The sequence below is a fragment of the Tupaia chinensis genome, unplaced genomic scaffold (assembly GCF_000334495.1).
Source record: "Tupaia chinensis unplaced genomic scaffold, TupChi_1.0 Scaffold000078_1, whole genome shotgun sequence".
In the NCBI taxonomy this organism is placed as follows: Eukaryota; Metazoa; Chordata; class Mammalia; order Scandentia; family Tupaiidae; genus Tupaia; species Tupaia belangeri.
In genome coordinates, this window is record NW_006159539.1 from 1,322,244 (window position 1) to 1,339,787 (window position 17,544).

General features: G+C 49.5%; 1 protein-coding gene across 2 annotated transcripts in view; it reads left to right on the forward strand.

Annotated features, from left to right (window-relative positions):
• SCAPER (S-phase cyclin A associated protein in the ER) overlaps nucleotides 1-17,544 on the forward strand; it is a 278,443-nt gene that overhangs the window by 203,394 nt on the left and 57,505 nt on the right. For both annotated transcript variants that reach the window (XM_006142594.3, XM_006142593.2), the window contains 2 exons: nucleotides 6,724-6,956; nucleotides 12,826-12,981. In XM_006142594.3, coding sequence (XP_006142656.1) covers nucleotides 6,724-6,956; nucleotides 12,826-12,981 — 389 coding nt within the window. The remainder of the gene's footprint in view (nucleotides 1-6,723; nucleotides 6,957-12,825; nucleotides 12,982-17,544) is intronic.

Here is a 17,544-nt window from a genome sequence, read left to right on the forward strand (position 1 = left end):
AAGAACTACTGAAGTTAGAGTCCTTGAGACCTGGAATGAGTTGGTGAGAGGTTTGTGGTTTCCACCAGCTAATACATTGACCTCAATAGCCAAAACACTTGGAATGATTTAAATGCCAGGACTTACTTCTTAAGGCTTAAACTTTAAAAAGGCTTCCTTATAAAATGATTGCTCCTTTGAAAAGAGAGTAAAACTTTCATAGTAGATTATTTATCTGTAGTTATATAATAGAGACACTTAAACTCATTGCAGGGGAATTTCTAAAACAGCTCTTTCACTCATGTTATGACAATTCCTGAGGTGATGATAGTCACTCAGTGCACGCTCTGTGGCGATTCAAGCACAACATTCCTGTCATGTACTACAGAGGTTCGGGAGCATAGGCAGCCACAGTTCCCAGGTGGAAGGTGTGTGGAGTCTTGGGGTGCTGTGCAGCACGTTTACAGTCCAGCTGCAGGGAGGGTGCAGAGGCCACCGTCAGCAGTGCAAGGGGACACAGCTCTGTCCACTGGATCTGCAGAGACAAGGCTTGGGAGCCGCTGCATGGGGGAGATAAAGACTTTGCGAGGGTGAGAGTCGGACCACGCACATGTGAGCACAGACTCAGACAGCAGAGAGGAGAGAAGACGGAGCGTGAGGCTGGAAGGCAGACAAGAGCAGGCCCCTGGGGAGATGAGACGGAGGGAAAGGGTTGAGGAAGAAGGCGGAATGGAGAGGAGAAGTGAGTGCACGTGGCTGGGTGTGGATGGCATGTCAACATCAGAATGGCAGGTACAGAGACCTGTCCGCGCCCCCCAGCACCCAGTAACCGTGCCGTGCCGTCGCCTGCACTCCCGAAGCTCACATCCCAGTGTCTGTCCTCTTTGTGTTCAGACTCAGCAGGACAGCAAGCAGTGGGCCTTCTGGCTTTTCCAGCAAATGAAAGAAAATAGTAACACCAGACATTAAAACGGTCCTACACGCAGCTAGGTTCCTGTCTCTCTGCCCTTTCCCACTCCTCTGGGGGTTTTATGAGTTGTGGGAAATAGACTAAAAGCATTCTTCATTATGGGCCTCTGCTCCCACCGGCTCATTCTCACCTGTGAAAGCAGTCTGTTTAGAAGGGAAACACAGCCACACTGGGTCTCATTAACACCTCTGGCCGCGGCAAATGAGGAGTCTTACTCAGACACGCTTCGCTATTTGGTCGCCGTGTTCCCTGAAAGATAACTCGCCCTCTCCTGCACCTTGGCAATATAGTTTAACAAATCCCTGTGCTTTTAAGAGTATTCTCTAAGCCGAGCAGGTTCCTGTAAACATACACTTAATCACTACCCTGGCAATCCCTGTCCCGGCCATTTATCCCAGAGGGAAAGCGTGTCTCTACCAAGAAGCCGTGCACGCGTAGTCTGTAGTAGTATAGTCGTATAGTATAGTAGTAGTATAGTCGTATAGTAGAGTAGTAGTATAGTCGTATAGTAGACTAGTAGTAGTATAGTCGTATAGTGTAGTAGTAGTAATAGTCGTATAGTGTAGTAGTAGTATAGTCGTATAGTAGAGTAGTAGTAGTAGTATAGTCGTATAGTATAGTAGTAGTATAGTCGTATAGTGTAGTAGTAGTAGTATAGTAGTAGTAGTATAGTCGTATAGTATAGTAGTAGTATAGTCGTATAGTGTAGTAGTAGTAGTAGTATACTCGTATAGTATAGTAGTAGTATAGTCGTATAGTAGTAGTAGTATAGTAGTAGTAGTATAGTCGTATAGTATAGTAGTAGTATAGTCGTATAGTGTAGTAGTAGTAGTAGTATACTCGTATAGTATAGTAGTAGTATAGTTGTATAGTATAGTAGTAGTATAGTCGTATAGTGTAGTAGTAGTAGTAGTATAGTCGTATATAGTAGTAGTATAGTCGTATAGTATAGTAGTAGTAGTATAGTCATATAGTATAGTAGTAGTAGTAGTATTGACAGAGGGCACACGAGCTCTCCAGAAAATGGGGGACCCCCTAAGAGACCATGGTCACACCCTCATCTTCTGTCCCCCACTCTGCATCTTCTCAGGACCTGGGCACATGCACACATTCCCTCGTGTTTTCCAAGCCACTAGGCCCAGGGTCCATACTGCAGCCAGCCGGTGGGATCTGGCTCCTGAGGTGTGTGCTTACCCAGTGCAGGTGGGTGGGTGGTGGGGGGAATGGTGGTCTCGTCAGTATGTAAATTCCCTGAATAGCAGGCATATTGATAACCCAGTTGTGGCACAGTCGTCCCCTGGAATAACGCCTAGCAGTGAGGGGAAATGGGCCGTGGGCACACTCAGCAGCGTGGATGCATTGTTCAGGAGTCACGGAGAAGGTCAGAGTGGAAAAAGCCAGATTCAGCATCTCACCTTCTGTGCGATTCAAGTGATTCGAAATTCTAGGAAATGCAGTCATTCGTAATGACGTGGAGCAGATCAGGGGTTGCTGAGGGTCCAGAGTGAACTGGGCCCTGGGGGAACCGTAGGGTGTAAAGGAAGAGAGCGCCCTGCTCCGGATTACGGGAATCGGGGTTCCAGCTCGGACCCAGGCAGTGTGCTTACTGACATTCACCTCAGGTAGCTGCGTTTTACAATAGATTTATTTTCCACATGTGCTTTTGTAAACGCACATTTGAAATAAATAAATGGGTGAATCTAGGTAAAGAGTGCACTTCATCATCTCAGATAGGCAAATCTAGGTAAAGAGTGCACTTCATCATCTCCTCTGCGGCCCTAGATTTAGGAGAAAAGCTTCTGTCCGAAAGGCAGCAGGGTACAGTGAAGAGAAGCCAGGAGCCAGAGACCGCCGCTCCAGCCGCAGCGCTGCCCCCGACTCTGCGTCCTGATGTGAAGAACATCGAGGGCAGGGCCAGTGATTTTCTTTCCTCGTATCTTAAGTGAACAGGATTTATTCAGTTTATTTCATTTGAGCACTTTCTTTGAGCAATGACGTGCTACGTTAGGCCTCACAAGGAACACCGCACAGTGCAGAGCTGCTCGAGGAGCATGGGGTGAGCAAAGCAGGGTCCCCCAGCCTGGGAACAGCCCCCGTGCTGTGGCTGCACTCCCCCTGCACAGTGGACTGGAGCTTAGTCACCACCTGACCTTTGCAGGACACCATTGGCCAGCCCCCCACCAAGCAGGGGAGGTGAGACCTGGGTTAAAGCAGCGTCACCCTGCTGTGACGAGGTGTTCGAGGGCTCAAGGAAGGAGCCTAGGGTACTTTGGGGAGGAGGGGCCAACCATAACAGTCCTGCCTGCCTGTCATTCACATCACAGATTTCCCCGATGAGGAAGGGCTGGGTGTATACACGTGTGTGTGTGCTTTAAGTGCTGGCTCTGTCTCTAGCTTGGGCCTTCTGAATGCCACTGTCATGGTCTGGTGAATTTTCTCAGTGAAAGCCCAAGTCTAGACGAGTTTAACAGATGGCTGTGGCGCAGCTGGAGCAGCTCTCGCGAGCTAGGTTGTAGGCAGATTCAGCGGCGCACGGAGACCTGCCCACACAGAGCTTGTGTTCTGGTAGGGGAGGAAGTAGGTGATTGTTAGGAGGTGACGACTGCAGTGGAAGAAAAGGAAGCCGAGGAAACAGAAAAGGGAGACGGGGTTGGGAAGAGGGATGATCTTGTAACTCGGCCTGGTGGGGCTGGTAGGGAGGTAGTGAAGGGAGTTTTCTGAGCCAAACCTGTTGCTGTTGGTTCTCAGTGACTTTAATTCATAATCTGACCATTGAGAATACACTGCCCAACTGAAAATATGTAACCTTCAGAATACTGGAAATGAGTTCTGTAGAACGACTACTGGTCACCAGGTTCATCTTCTCACTCGTTACAGAACGAATGATGTGTGTTGCAGACAAGAATGTCGGAAGTGTTTGGAACCACTTTGGCAATGGGTGTCTTAAAACTCATGCCAGGCTCATGTGCATGTGTGCCCCAAATCCTGCAAACAGAATGGAGGAGAAGGAATCTCCGCGTGTGGCCATCCCCCTGGGGGTTGATCTCTTGCTTTATGTCTTACTGTCTCTCTCTGCCTCTCTGGCAAGCACACATACCCTATAGCAAAAATCTCTTTTAAAAAAAAAAAAAAAAGCGAGAGAGAGAGCTGGATCCTGTGTGGTTGACTGCAGTTTGAATCATGGCTTCTTTGGCTTGAAAAACTCACTAGGCACATGTGCATGCATAACTAGAATCCTGACAGAATTGAAAAACGGAGAAGGGTTTGTAGCATGACCACATCCCACTGGGGAGTGCTTTCTCCTTCTCCCTTTCTCTCTCTCTCGCATTAAAAAATAAACAAGAAAGGGGACCAGTAGTTGGTGTAATGGCTATGTTGCTGGACTCCCATGTAGTCGACCATGTTTCAAATCCCAAGCCCAGTGGCTTAAACTCACACCGGGCACGTGTACGTGTGTGCCCAAGATCCCGAGAGGAGAATGGAGGAGAAGGGATGGGATTGCGGTGTGGCCATCCCCCCTGGGGGGTTATTTCTCGCTTTCTGTCTCTCTGTTTCTCTGGCAAGTGCATGCGCCCTATAGCCAAAACCTCTCCAAAAAAATAAAATACAAAAGAAAGCAAAGAATATGTACTGGAAATTTACTAAGGGAAACACCTTTCATCCACTTGCAGGTAAAGTGTAGTTTTAGATTTCTGCCTCCAGCGACAGTTTGGGAGGGCCAGCATCTGTGTACTCCTTTCTTATGTCAGGCCTGAACACACCAGCAGGTGGTAGTTACACGCACTACTGCATTCTGGGAAGGGAGCCTTCCCTCTCCTCCACTGACCCCGTCTCAGGATGGAATGTGGTGCAGACTCAGGTAAGCCAGGTGTGCGACAGACTAGGGCCAGGAGTGGGAGGATGTGGCCTGCACTCCCTTCCTGAAGGACAACCCCTGGACTTGAAGCGCACCCTCGGCCAGGCAGCTGTGCTGGAAGCGAGTTCATACTCAAGTGCTGGTCTGTAAGCAGGCGTCAGGGCACACCTACTGCAGCGTCCCATGGGAGCAGGTGCCGGGGTTCATTTACCGCGGGCAGGTAACAGTGATCTCCAGTGAGGGAGACACAGCAGTGCAGTGCCCCGCCGGGGACGGAGTACCCTCCGCAGTGTGGCGCCTTCTGTGCACATTTCCCTCATCGAATCTAGAAAGCCTGTTGGTCTCACTGAAGGTTGTAAGTAGAAGAATGTTCTGTTTTCAGCAGTGAAAGGGTCTGTACTAAGTGAGAAAATTAGAAGAGTCTTTAAAATCCTGTACGGGAAGGTTGGTTGGGCTGGAAAATCGGAGATCGCGGTCTCAGACGGTTGTGCGTAGTGAAGGCGCTCAGGCCGGCTCGGGCTCTCCGGCTCGCTCTGGCTGAGCTGCTGCTTTTTATAACGACCCTCCTCTTGGATCCCAGGGCTGTTATCCCTCTGTCTTGGTTGGAGGCGGTAAGGATGAGGCAGAGGCTGCTTACCCCTGAGGACTGTGCCTGGAGCGCAGTAGTTACCAGGCCTTTTCCTGTTCATCCTCTTATCTGAACACTACATGGTAGTCTTGGGAGGTGGGGAGTCACAGACAGCAAGGAACTTTCCTCGATCATACTCCTGCGGGGCTAGAATCCAGACCCCACCTCTTAAAGCCCACACTACTTCTCTACACAGAGGGCTGAACGCCACCCTGTGTACTAGGGAAACGACTGTGAACTGACTTTGTAATAAGAAATGCGGATTTCACCCTAATAGCAGGATTTATATAATTTTTTAAAGTTTTTTTGCCTTAGGGTCCTTGTGCTTGCCAGAGACAGGAGAGAGAGTGAGAGAGACAGAGACTATGAGAAGCGAAATGAGAAGTCACCCCCACACCCCTGCCCAGAGGGGATGGCCACGCTGCAGTCCCATCTCCTTCATTCTCCTCTTGGGGTCTTGGGCACACACACACATGTACCTGGTGTGAGTTTCATGCTACCTGGTCTAGGACTCAAACCGTAGTCGGCCATGTGGGAGTCCAATGATAGATAACCACTGTGCCATTTGCTAGATGAGGTATTTAAAAATTCACTCTGGCAAGAAACAATGGTATTTAGTTTATCAATTGGATTTTTTCCCCTAAATTTGTGTGTGTGTGTGTGTGTGTGTGGCATTTGCCAGAGAAAGACAGAAAGAGAGAGAGACAGAGAGAGAGAGAGAAAGTACGAAATCACCCCACCGGTGCAGGATAGCCACACTGCGGCCCTGTCTCCATTCTGTTCTTGGGATTTGGGGCACACACACACACACACACACAAACAATGTATTTCAAGCTGCAGGTCAAGGACTCAAACCCCAAAGTTGGCTATATGGGATCCAGCCATGTTAACTACCATGCCACTGGCTGGCCCCTGAGTTTATAAAAAAAACCTTTTTATATAACTTATTCAATTAAACATTTATTGAGTACTTACAATGTGCCCGTGCTCATGAAAGCATTTTTCTGTCACTCGCCTCCCCTTCACAGGTACTCTGCACAGGTACCGTCACTATCCCTGTTATAGGTGAGGAAACTGAGGGCTAAAAGTCTAACCTGCACCACGCACCCAGGTCATAAGACAAAGCTGAGATCTGGACTGACAGTCTGACTTCAAAGTCAACACTCAAACATTTCAGGTTGTCACCTGTGGAATTTTGGAATTATTAATGATCCCAGAAATGTTCTACATCGTCTTTGTCCATTTTTGGTGCTTTTATTGAAACACATTTACTGTATTTTTTCCATCTAGGTTTATGTTCCAGATGAAAATAATGCTATTTTGGGAAGAAATACAAATAAACAAGTTTTTGAAGGCTTGACGACTGGACTTCTCAAAGTCAGTTCTGTGGTTTTGGGCTGCCTGATTGCCAATCGACCAGATGGGAACAGCCGGCCAGCTACACCAAAAATATCAACACAGGAAATGAAAAACAAGCCCTCACAAGGTGATGCTTTTAACAGTCGAGTTCAGGACCTTATCAGGTAAAACTGCTAGACTTCTTGAAACTTCATCCTTTGTGACAAAACATTATATAGAAATAACTTAAATTTCAGGTCCCATGCAGTAGGGGGATTTTCACAATGCTGCCCAGAAACTCCTGGCGCAGAAGCGTACAGGAACCTTGTAGATGCCTGCCCAGTTTCTCACCCACGGCCGTCGCTTTTCTTTCAGGCTCTCGCAGTAGCAGCTGGTGCATCTGTCTCTCCAAATACCCCACCTTTAATACATACGTTCTTTTCTCATTATAAAAGCAATGTGGGTTCAATGACAAAGACAATCTGGAGAACACAGAAGAATGCAGTAGATTTTTTAAAGAACGCATTTGGTAGAGAGAAGTAAAATCCTCCTATCTCGCTATGTGACATTGGAACACCTAGTGTCGGCGTGTCTACAGCTTTCTTGACCGCTTTCTACCCTTTCCTGAGCGCTCCCCATCTCAGTTCACCTCTGGCTGTGGATCCAGCTCGACTCAAACAGTAACAGCGGCTCTTTATGAAGCCCCGTCACATGTAAGGCTCTGCGGCCCTGCACACGCACTTTCTCACTTAGCCCTGTAGGTGAGGAAATTGCAGAGGGGCTAAGTGCTCTGCCCGGGGTACGGAACGAGTAAGAGCAGGTGGAGGAGTTAAGCCTGGAACGCCAGTCTCGCCGAGGTCCAGCATCCGTGTGTGTTCCACTACACACATGGGGCCGCTTCTGACACCTGTCCAGGGTCACCCCTGCTTCCTTCAGAGGTCACCTTTTCTCCAGGGAAATTTACTCCTGCTTTGGCATCTGAACTCCTTTCCCTCATGACTCTTGAATCAGGTAGGACATTGAATTTCCCAGCAGGGCCCCATCCGGTGTTAATTACCTACTCCACCTGTTGGTGGTTCTCTGGCCTGCACACGTCTCTGGCTCCCCAAATCCAGGCAATTTCTTGCTCGCCCAAGCCCCTGGTAGGTTAATAGGAAAAGGAGACTGCCCTGCGCTGTGTTTGCCTCTTTCACAGTTCATAAATTTCCTCTGGTTTCTGTAGTGCTTTCTTGGGGACAGTCATTTTGTTCTGTATCTTCCCTACCCTTGGTTACTTCATTCACTGTCCCTTCTGTCCACCTGCCCTCTTTCCCCAAGCATATTTATTGCACACAGCCATTTATCTTACACGCTTGACTTTCACCCTCGCTGGCCTCTCTCTGTTGCGTGATCCCGTTCAATTTCCCCAAGTCGGTTTGGTCATTGCAGAGCTCAGCCCCCCAAGCTGATGAGTCCGTTGCGTTCTGCACCGCAGCCTCCCTCAGGCTGCCCCGCAGTGCAGCTCCCCGTGTCCTTGGTGTCCAGACAGCATGGCCGTCTGCCGCAGCTGTGCCAAGGCGGAGGCCAGCCCACTGCTTCTCTGCAGCCCCACGGGCTCTTCCCAGGGGGAGTTCATACACCTTCACGCGCATTATTATACTTGCCACAATTTTTCTGCAAGGAAGCGGCAGTGAGGAAACGTAGCAGGAGTAATCTTCCAAACCAGATAGCTCTGCCTCTTAAGGACAGTTGACAGCCACCGTTGTCAGAACACACCCGTGCCCGTTTCCCTCTGACGCAAAGCACTTTCGGAGAATGCCATTTCCTTACAGAGAACGCATGTAAGGACGCTGGCGTAGGAGCACAACCCTGGCCCCGTCTACCCGGAGTAGCGTACACAGCGTGCTTAAGCATTTCCACACTTGTTTTCTTACCTTCCCGCTGAGGAGAGATCTGACTGCACCCTACTCTGCTGCAGCGTGGGGTTTCCCCGGTTGCCAGGCTGAGTGGAAAGGGTTCCAACAGTCCGCTGCTCTGCCCTCTGGCTGCGCCCCTGGAGGGGCTGGAGCAAACCTGACATTCACCCCTTCCCTCTCCTCGCCTGGCACGAGGGAGGTGAGGAGGCACAGAGAGATGAGATAGTGTCTGTTCTCAGCACTTTACATGGTTCAGCCAAGTTCTAGATGGAAGAGATTCTTGAAAGTATTTTTCGATTCAGAGTGTGGTCTCCCGTACTCATTTTATGCCAGACAGCACACGAGGTCCTAGGCTACAAAAACACATACGAGACCTTTCCTAGCATATCCAGTTTCTACTATCTGACTATTAAACATCGGAATTGTTTCTGTTGAGTTACTGTGTTTAGCACAGTTCCAAGAAAGCGACAATGTTCGTGGAATAGAAGCAAAGTACAATTGGAAAGGATACCAATTTGAAATTTGCTCAAGAAATAGACCCACCCTGAGTTTCCATAATTATTTTCATTCTGTTCCAATTATAAATCTCTCTCTGGGCCAGCAGGTGACATGGTGGTAAGGTGCTGGACTCCCACATGGCCAACCACAGTTCAAGTCCCAGACCTGGTAGCTTGCTTTCTCATTCTCCCTCTTGCTTTTTCATTCTCTCTCTCTGTGTGTGTGTGTGTGTGTGTGTGTGTGTGTGTGTGTCGGGTGTGTGCATGAGTGCATGTGCCCTATAGAAAATTTAAATAATAATTATTATTAATAATAAATAAAACAGGGGGCTGGCAGGTGGCATGGATAAGGATGCTGGACTCCTACATGGCTGATCATGGTTCGAGTCCCAGACCTGGTGGCTTGCTTTCTCACTTTCCTTCTGTTTGTCTTTCTCTGGTCAATTTCCCTCTCTGGTCAAATTAAAAATATACTAATTAAGTTAAATAAAATAATTCCTTTTAAAAATATGTTAAGGGTAAATAAAGAAAGAAATACCTGTCTCTTAAAACAGGGAAATCAAACTACACAACCAGGAGACAGATGGTTGAGTCCAGCTCACTGATACCAGCCTTTTAGAATCACAAGTTCCCAAACAGAAGACAAGTATTCAGGGAGAGGCGACAAGCCTATACTTTAGCTTAGCAATTTCCCGACCACACATCTGCCTATCAGGATGTGCTCCAGGTGCCTCAGCACGGTGTGTCTTCCCACCCACAGTGTCTCCTGCCCTGTGTCCTCTGTTTTTATCGATAGCAGCCGTGACTCAGTCCGTGACTTAAGCTAGCAACTGGGCGTTGTCAAAGACTCGTCACAGGAAGCCTCGGGACCTGTGGCTTCTGCCTGGCCGGTGTTTTTCAGGTGCATCACCTGCACTCCATCTGCTGCCCTGTTCCACGTTTTCTGACTCTCCTGCAGGAGCAGAGAGCATCCTGTCTCTTTCCCCCCTTTAAAATGCAGCCGTGTGGGGCCAGCAGTTGGCACAATGTCTACTGTCGCTGGACTCCCATGTAGTCAACCATAGCTCGAGTCCCAGACCCGGTGCCTTGAACTCATGCCAGGCACATATACATGCATGCCCAAGATCCGAGAGGAGAATAGAGGAGAAGGGATTGTGGTGTGGCCATCCCTCCAGGGGGTGATTTCTCACTTTCTGTCTCTTTGTCTCTCTGGTGAGCGCATGTGCCCTATAGCAAAAACCTCTCCAAAAAAATAAAAGAAAAAAAAAAAAGAAGGAAAAAGAACAAAAGAAGTGTCTGGTTGGGTGATTCCGTCACCTTGCAAGCATGGCGCTGCGTACCGCACACCTGGACAACACCATGTAGCCTGTGCTGCCGCCGTCCTGTGCAGTCTGGTGCTGACTAACGCGTCTTTATGTAGCACGCGACTGTTTTCCAGTTACAAACATAGTACGCGCTCAGTGACGAGGACAGAAGCGCACAATGGGTCTGTTTCTTTGTGGCAGAGCACATGTGCACACACACAGGGGCATGAAACAGAGCGCCCACCACAGGGTCTGCTCACGCCGCAGTCCCCTTCCTCCAGTCCCTCAGCCCATCACATCGCGGCCCTTGCCCATGCCCAGTGCACGTCAGGCATACCAAGCCTGGGATTCATACAGCCGCCACCATGTGGGATCCTGCTTCTCTTAAGCTGCATGTTACCACGGTGCCAGTGAGCGGCCCTCGATGGTTTCTTAAAACATGCAAAAGTGATCTCTAGTCCTGCCATCCAGACGTAACTACTAGGTTTGTGTCTTTTTGTCCCTTCTCAGTTTCTCTGTCCTGTCAGGATTTCGGGCCAGGCACACACAGGTGCTCAGCGTGGTTTCCTAGCCTCCAGGGGCCAGGATCAAACTACACAGTCGGCCATGTAGAATCTGGCTCCCTTAACCACCAGACCACAGGGCTGGGCCGAGTAGTTACATTTTATATCATCTTATTAAGAACTATATCAGTATATTTTAATCAAAACCTGCAGTCGGCCTTGTGGCTTCCAGCACTGCAGTCCAGTACTGCCGCCAGCTGTACCCCTCGGCTGGGCCGAGAGCCAGTTCCGTCAAGTCCGATTCTATTAAATTATAATGAGAGCTTTAGTGTGTATGTGTATCAGTTCATCAGTTTCCTGGTGTTCATCATTGCATACTTCCCAATTTTTTTAAAAGAACTTATTTATTTAATTCCATTATGTTATCATTGTTTGGGTTTTTTGTTTGTTTGTTCCAATTTGACCAGACAGAGACAGAGAGAAAGGGAAAGTTAAAGAGCAAGCCACCAGGTCTGGAACTTGAACTGCAGTCAGCCACATGGGAATCCAATGCCTTTAACCACCATGCCACCTGCCAGCCCCATACTTCCCAATTTTTAAACTGTAGAAAATGTTCAGTAACCCAGGCCGATACATCTCCTAACATAAAAATAGAAAGGGGGCATTGTCCTATATCTTCTAAGTAGTAAAATCGGAATAATATCCCCACAGAATCATTCATCAGTTACCTTCCTTTTACAGAAAGGTGTACTGACAGATGAATAGCATTCGGATCGTGGTGCACTTACTGACCCAAATGTCAGCTTCTTTGTAGGCTTAGCTGCAACTACTATATGTGCATTCCTCATTTTTCATGCATGGAAATCTCGTAGCACTAGATCTGTATAAACTCTCTAAAGTTGATTCTTCTACGAAGTCGTTTATAGTCCTAAAATATCATTTTCAATTACTATTAATCAGTAATTGCTGCTTATAAATGAAATGAATAAAAAATGAATCAAAGAGCTACTATTGTTGGTCCAGTTTAATAAACAGCTCTAGAAAAATGTTTATTGGACTAAAAAGATGAAAGGGACTTCTTAAATATTATTGTCAGCCCTCAAGGCTGGCACTTTTCAAAACAAGAAGCAATTAGAGTCTCACTGTTTATTATACTCTTAATGGCGATGGCATTTTTAAAACTAGAGAACCTACAGTCCGTATGAGAAGATTCCGTTGTAGCGTGCCTCTGGTTAGCATCATCCTAACTTCTAAATCCTCGCATCCTAGAAAATGCCACTCCTTCGTACTTAGGGAAAAGGTCTGCTTTGTAAGAGCATGGTGGTCGTTAGAACGTGTTTCTCCCACTGTCAGTCAGAGCCATCAGAGGCCGGTGACCCAGCCGGGTGGGCGCGATCATAGCAGGCCACGCTGCAGAGCTGGGGGCCTGTGGAGGTGGAGGGTCAGTGCCCAGGTCCGCCAGTACGTCCTGGGCACGTGCACCTGCGGTGCTGGCTAGAGGGCGGGCACGAGGTCTTGTTCAGGGTGCTGGTCTCCTCTCTCCCCTCACCAAATAAGTAAATAAATAGATAAACAAACAAACTTCTTAGAAAAATGGTCAGATAATTGTATGCATTCATTTTTATTAAAGAATGACAAAAGAATAACCAAATGAGAAAAGATAAAAGACACTACTTACAGAAATAGCTGATTATTCAGGACGAAGTCTAGGGAAACTGTTAGAGAGGGTTCACTCCAACGTGTGGGTCTGCTCGTTCAGGAGTCCAGGCCTGTGTTTGCTGACTCCGGTCGTTTGAAGGTAAAGATGTTGCTGGCCGGTGCAAAGTGATAACGGACGTCTCTCCCCCACACCTAGCTACATGGTGAACATCGGTCTGATCGACAAACTGTGTGGCTGCTTCCTGTCGGTGCAAGGCCCAGTGGACGAGAACCCCAAGATGGCCGCATTTCTGCAGCACGCCACAGGACTCTTGCACGGGATGTGCACACTGTGCTTTGCTGTCACCGGGAGGTAAGGCCTGACTTAGTGTCAGTCTAGACTCAACTTCTGGAACTCCTCTTGAATTTTGTCCTCCTCGGGGTCACCGCACAGAGAGACAAGTGGTCATCTTGCCCCCCTCCCCGTTGTCTTTGTCCTGTCTTTGTCATGGGCTTTCCATATTGAGGTGTGTATCGTATTTCTCATTCTTCCAAGCCACATGCTTCTCCAGGATCTGCTTTTTTGTTGATGTCATAAGGCACCACAATGGTGTCGTTGTGGAAGAGCCCTAAGAGGTCACACGGTCCCTCTTCCACTGAGCTCCTAAGCTGTCAGTGTTTCTCCCTAAGCTGGCGAGCCGGCAGCAAAACCTAGCCCAGAGTAAGCCAGGGCTGCCACACAGTCACCACCTCCAGGAGCGAGCCTCAGTCTGTGACGTGGATGACGCCCCAGCTCGCCTACTCTAGGGGACAGTTCTGAGACAAGTTTGGTCTCATCCTTCCGAGGACCCCCAGAGGAAACCCGCTCACTGCCGCCTCCCTGCTGGGCAGTTTCCCTTTCCGTTTCCCTTCTCTCCTTCCTTGCAATCCACTGGCGCCCATACCCTTCTTTCAGGACCTGTTCTTGAGGCGCCCAAACCTCAGCTACGGACAGGAGACTGCCACGTTCAGTGTGAGGTCGCTGCACGGCCGGGTGTCGTGAAGGTGCAGGCGGGGGCTGCAGGAACTCCGTACTTGCTCGCTCACGGGAGGCAAGAGCTAGGCCAGAGCCAGGGAAGTCGCCAAGGTTGCTGAAGGGCAGCCAAGGCTCAGATACCTGTCACAGAGTGATCACCTCTGAGGTGTCGAGGCCGCTTGAGCGGCGTAGGCTTAGAGCATGAGGGTCAGTTAAGACACTCTGGTATGGCCCACACGAGGGAGAGCCCACAGGACCAGAGGCTGTGCAGGGGCAGGTACGCGAGGCGGCGAGGTCAATTAGCAGAGACCGCACAGTGCCTGCAGGAGGTGGGGGGTCTCGAATGACCCAGGTTCCTGGCCCCAGTTAGGGAATATAAGCAGTTTTTCCTGGAGGAAATGAAAGTGTGATGCTGGACATGCCTGGGGTTATCCCAGTAGACCAAGTCTGTATACACATGGACAATGGCACTCTGAAAAGCTCATGAAAAATGGAATTAAGGGAACCAGCAGTTAGCGTAATGGCTATGTCGCTGGACTCCCACGTAGTCGACCGCGGTTCGCGTCTCGGACCCGGTGGCTTAAATCTCACGCCGGGCGCGTGTGCGTGTGTGCCCAAGATCCTGAGAGGAGAATGGAGGAGAAGGGATTGCGGCGTGACCATCCCGCCTGGGGGTGATTTCTCGCTTTCTGTCTCTATGTCTCTGTCTGGCGAGCGCACGCGCCCTATAGCGAAAACCTCTCCAAAAAAAAAAAATGGAATTAAAATACAAGTTTATTTAGGTGCCAAAATGAAATCCACGTATAGTTGTTTTGTTTTGTTTTGTTTTTACTGTAAGAAGCATGTGCTCACTGGAGAGGGAGAGAAAGGGAAGTGAGAGATCAGCCCCGGGGGAATGGCCACATCAGTCTCTTCTTCTTTATTCTTGGGGGGAGAGAGAAAGAGAGGCAGACAGACACATGCGTGCGCGCACACACACGCCCCAGGCATGGTTTTCAAGCCAGTGGGACCAGGACCCAAATCATGGCCGGCCGTTTGGGGACCCGGCACTTTCACCACCGCACCACCTGCGAGCCCCTAGTTTTTTTCACGATCGGCCTTTTCATGAAGTTTTGAAGACCCTTCCTGTGTACAGAAAATATCTCTACACCTGGGTCCTAAATAAATCAGTCATTTACTGTTGGTGGTTTTTAAGAAATCTTAAGTCAGTTTTATTTTTTCTAATAAAATTTCCTTTTTCAACCTCAGTTCAGTGAATTTCTATTAGAATTTGCTTTTTAAAAAAGCACATTATTGTAGGACAAGAGGTCCAGGTGGTTGCCTCGCTTAATTTATCTAGGATATTCTTAGCCATACCAACGTAAGCCGCTTTCTGGAAAAGGTGAGAGAAGTGACCGCCAGCCGTTGCTTTTCCTCTCCTCCTTCAGTCTGCCTGCCCTTCCTGGCCACCGCTGGGCGCAGGAGTACAAGGGGTTTGGGGTTTTTTTCGTTTTTTTCTTCCCTGCCTCTTCAGATTTGCTTCACCTCTGCTGTTGACGGTCATTTTATATGCTTCCAGCTTCTTCATGGAAATTGTGTTTCTGAACTAGAAACTGCAGGGACGCTCTCCGTGGAGCTGGCGCACCAGGCCACAGCTCTGTCTGCGGAGAAGGGTGGTGTGGCTTTTGCTTTATTGGAATAATTCTCTTAATGCCTCTTTTGGCCACCGAAAGCCAGCCAGAGCCAGAGAGGCGAGCGAGGCTTGTCCTCAAAGCCCTTCTGTGCCGAGCAGGAATGAGCGACAAAGCGGAGCCAGAGCCTTCAGAGCCGCCTGCTGGCTGGCAGACCCTGAGATAATTGGGCGGACTAATTGATAGCCCGGCTCTGAGTAAACAGTCCGCAGCCTGCTGGTGGCCCGGCCTTTGTGTTGGCAATTACAGCAGATCTGCCCTCCCGACTACCCTATTGTGCCCTTAATCTTCTCATTTTTACCTAGGTTTTCTGAAAGACAGTGGTGGTCGGGTGGTGGTCAGTGGTTGGTGGTCGGGGTGTCAGAATTTGTGCTGTCAGTCACTGCTTCAGCGCGGGGGAGAGAAGCACTAGCCAATCGGTGGCTGGCTTGGTGTTGAAAATGAGCTATCCTTTCTTTAAGTAAAACTGAAATCATGATCCTCTGGTGAAATGATCGATTTTATGTCAGGATTACCCCAGAATTTTAACAGGGAGTTGTTAACAAACTGTACTTTATCCGTGAGACAGGATGCAGCAGTCTGTAGTGGGACTTTGAGAAATGCCTGTGTGTTTGGCCTTTACTGTTGCCAGTTTCCTGTTTCTGTTTCTGGAAGGATGAGTAAGGAGCAAGGAGAGTGTTCAAATCTCAAGGCAGCAGCTCAACCGCCAATAACCCGCTGAGGCTCCCTGAACCCCCTGGGGACCGGCTCCTCAGCAGCACTAGTGGGACCCGATCAGCAGCGACGTGGATCGCAGCGAGCACGAGGCTTTTGCTTCAGCAGAGCGTCTGCTGGACACGTGCCCACCATGCACTGCCGTCAGAGGGCCAGGGGCTGTGGGCCTGCAGCAGAGGGTATGAGCCCTACTGCAGCTACGCTCAAGGGAGAGGGGAATGGTACCAACCTTGCTAATTCGGACTGCTGGGAAGAGACTAGTCTGCATGCTAGAGTATTTTTACACAAGAAGTTTGCATTTGTGTTTTGCATTTTCACATTTATAAGCCACGCTGACAAAACACGTCCTCGCCAAAGTCACGGAACCTGTGTTGTAAAATGATGAAGATGGCTTGTCATTTAGCCCACTACAAATGAGTGCTTCTCAAGTGCTTACGGGTGCTTGGAAACCATCTGCTCAAGCGAAGCTCTGCCTGCCTGCCTGCTCGCTCATTCAGTCACTGAACAAATATTTACGGAACACTTGCTCAGTGCCAGGCCCTGTGCTAGGCTTGGGAGAAAGGAGAGAGGACTCAGACGTGGACTGTGTCCTCGAGGACGTTGGAAGCTGCACGAGATGCCCGTGCGAGGCAGAGCATGATCGAGAGGGCAGTCGTTAGCACATGGAAGGCACTTACATCACGGAGCATGCGACGTGCTCACAGCATGGGCCAGAGAGATATCGGCTTCTGCTCTCGTCATCGATGGAGTTTCGGGGAGGCGAGATCACTCAGGTTGTTTGTAAGGATTCGCTGTTTTCTAGAGCAGCCGAAATCGAGCCTGGGCCTTGAAATAGGGGAAGGATCAGAACATGTAGAGTTGAGAATAAGGTGGACCAAGGAAAAGCCAAAGCAACGACATCGCAGCAGACAGGTGTGAAGAATGAACGGGGTGGATGTGGCGGTGGGTTCGATGCCTCCCAGGTCATTACGAGGGTGAGATGGGATGATAAATGCAGGCAGACTCTGTGAGCCATATGACGTGATGTGCTGAGACGTGCTGGTGGCAGCGGTGCCGTCAGAAGCCTTTGACCTGTCGGTAGTGCCACCAGGCAGTGAGCGGCCCAGGGCCGGTCTTAGGGTGCACTAATGAGGCCACGTATGGAGAAGGTGTTAGAGAGCGGGTGGGACCTGGGAGGGCTGGGACTGGCTGTCAGAGATGGGAACGGAGAGGAGGAATCTGGCAAGAGGCTCTCCCGGCCTCCCTTTTCGCGTGTGTCCTCACAGTCTCTCAGGCATCAGCGTCCAGACCTCACGGGCTCTGTCTCGCTGCCTCCTCTGCCCCCAGAGCTGATCTGCTGCATCACTGTGTTGACTGAACGGAACCTTACCACTGCCTGCCTACCCCCCATTCCTTACCGCCACCTGCTCACACCCCCACCACCCCAATCCTTACTGCCACCTGCCCACAATTGGTTCTTTACTGCCACCTGCTCCCCCCACCCTGTTCCTTACCACTGTCTGCCTACCCCCCCTTCCTTACCACGACCTGCTCACAC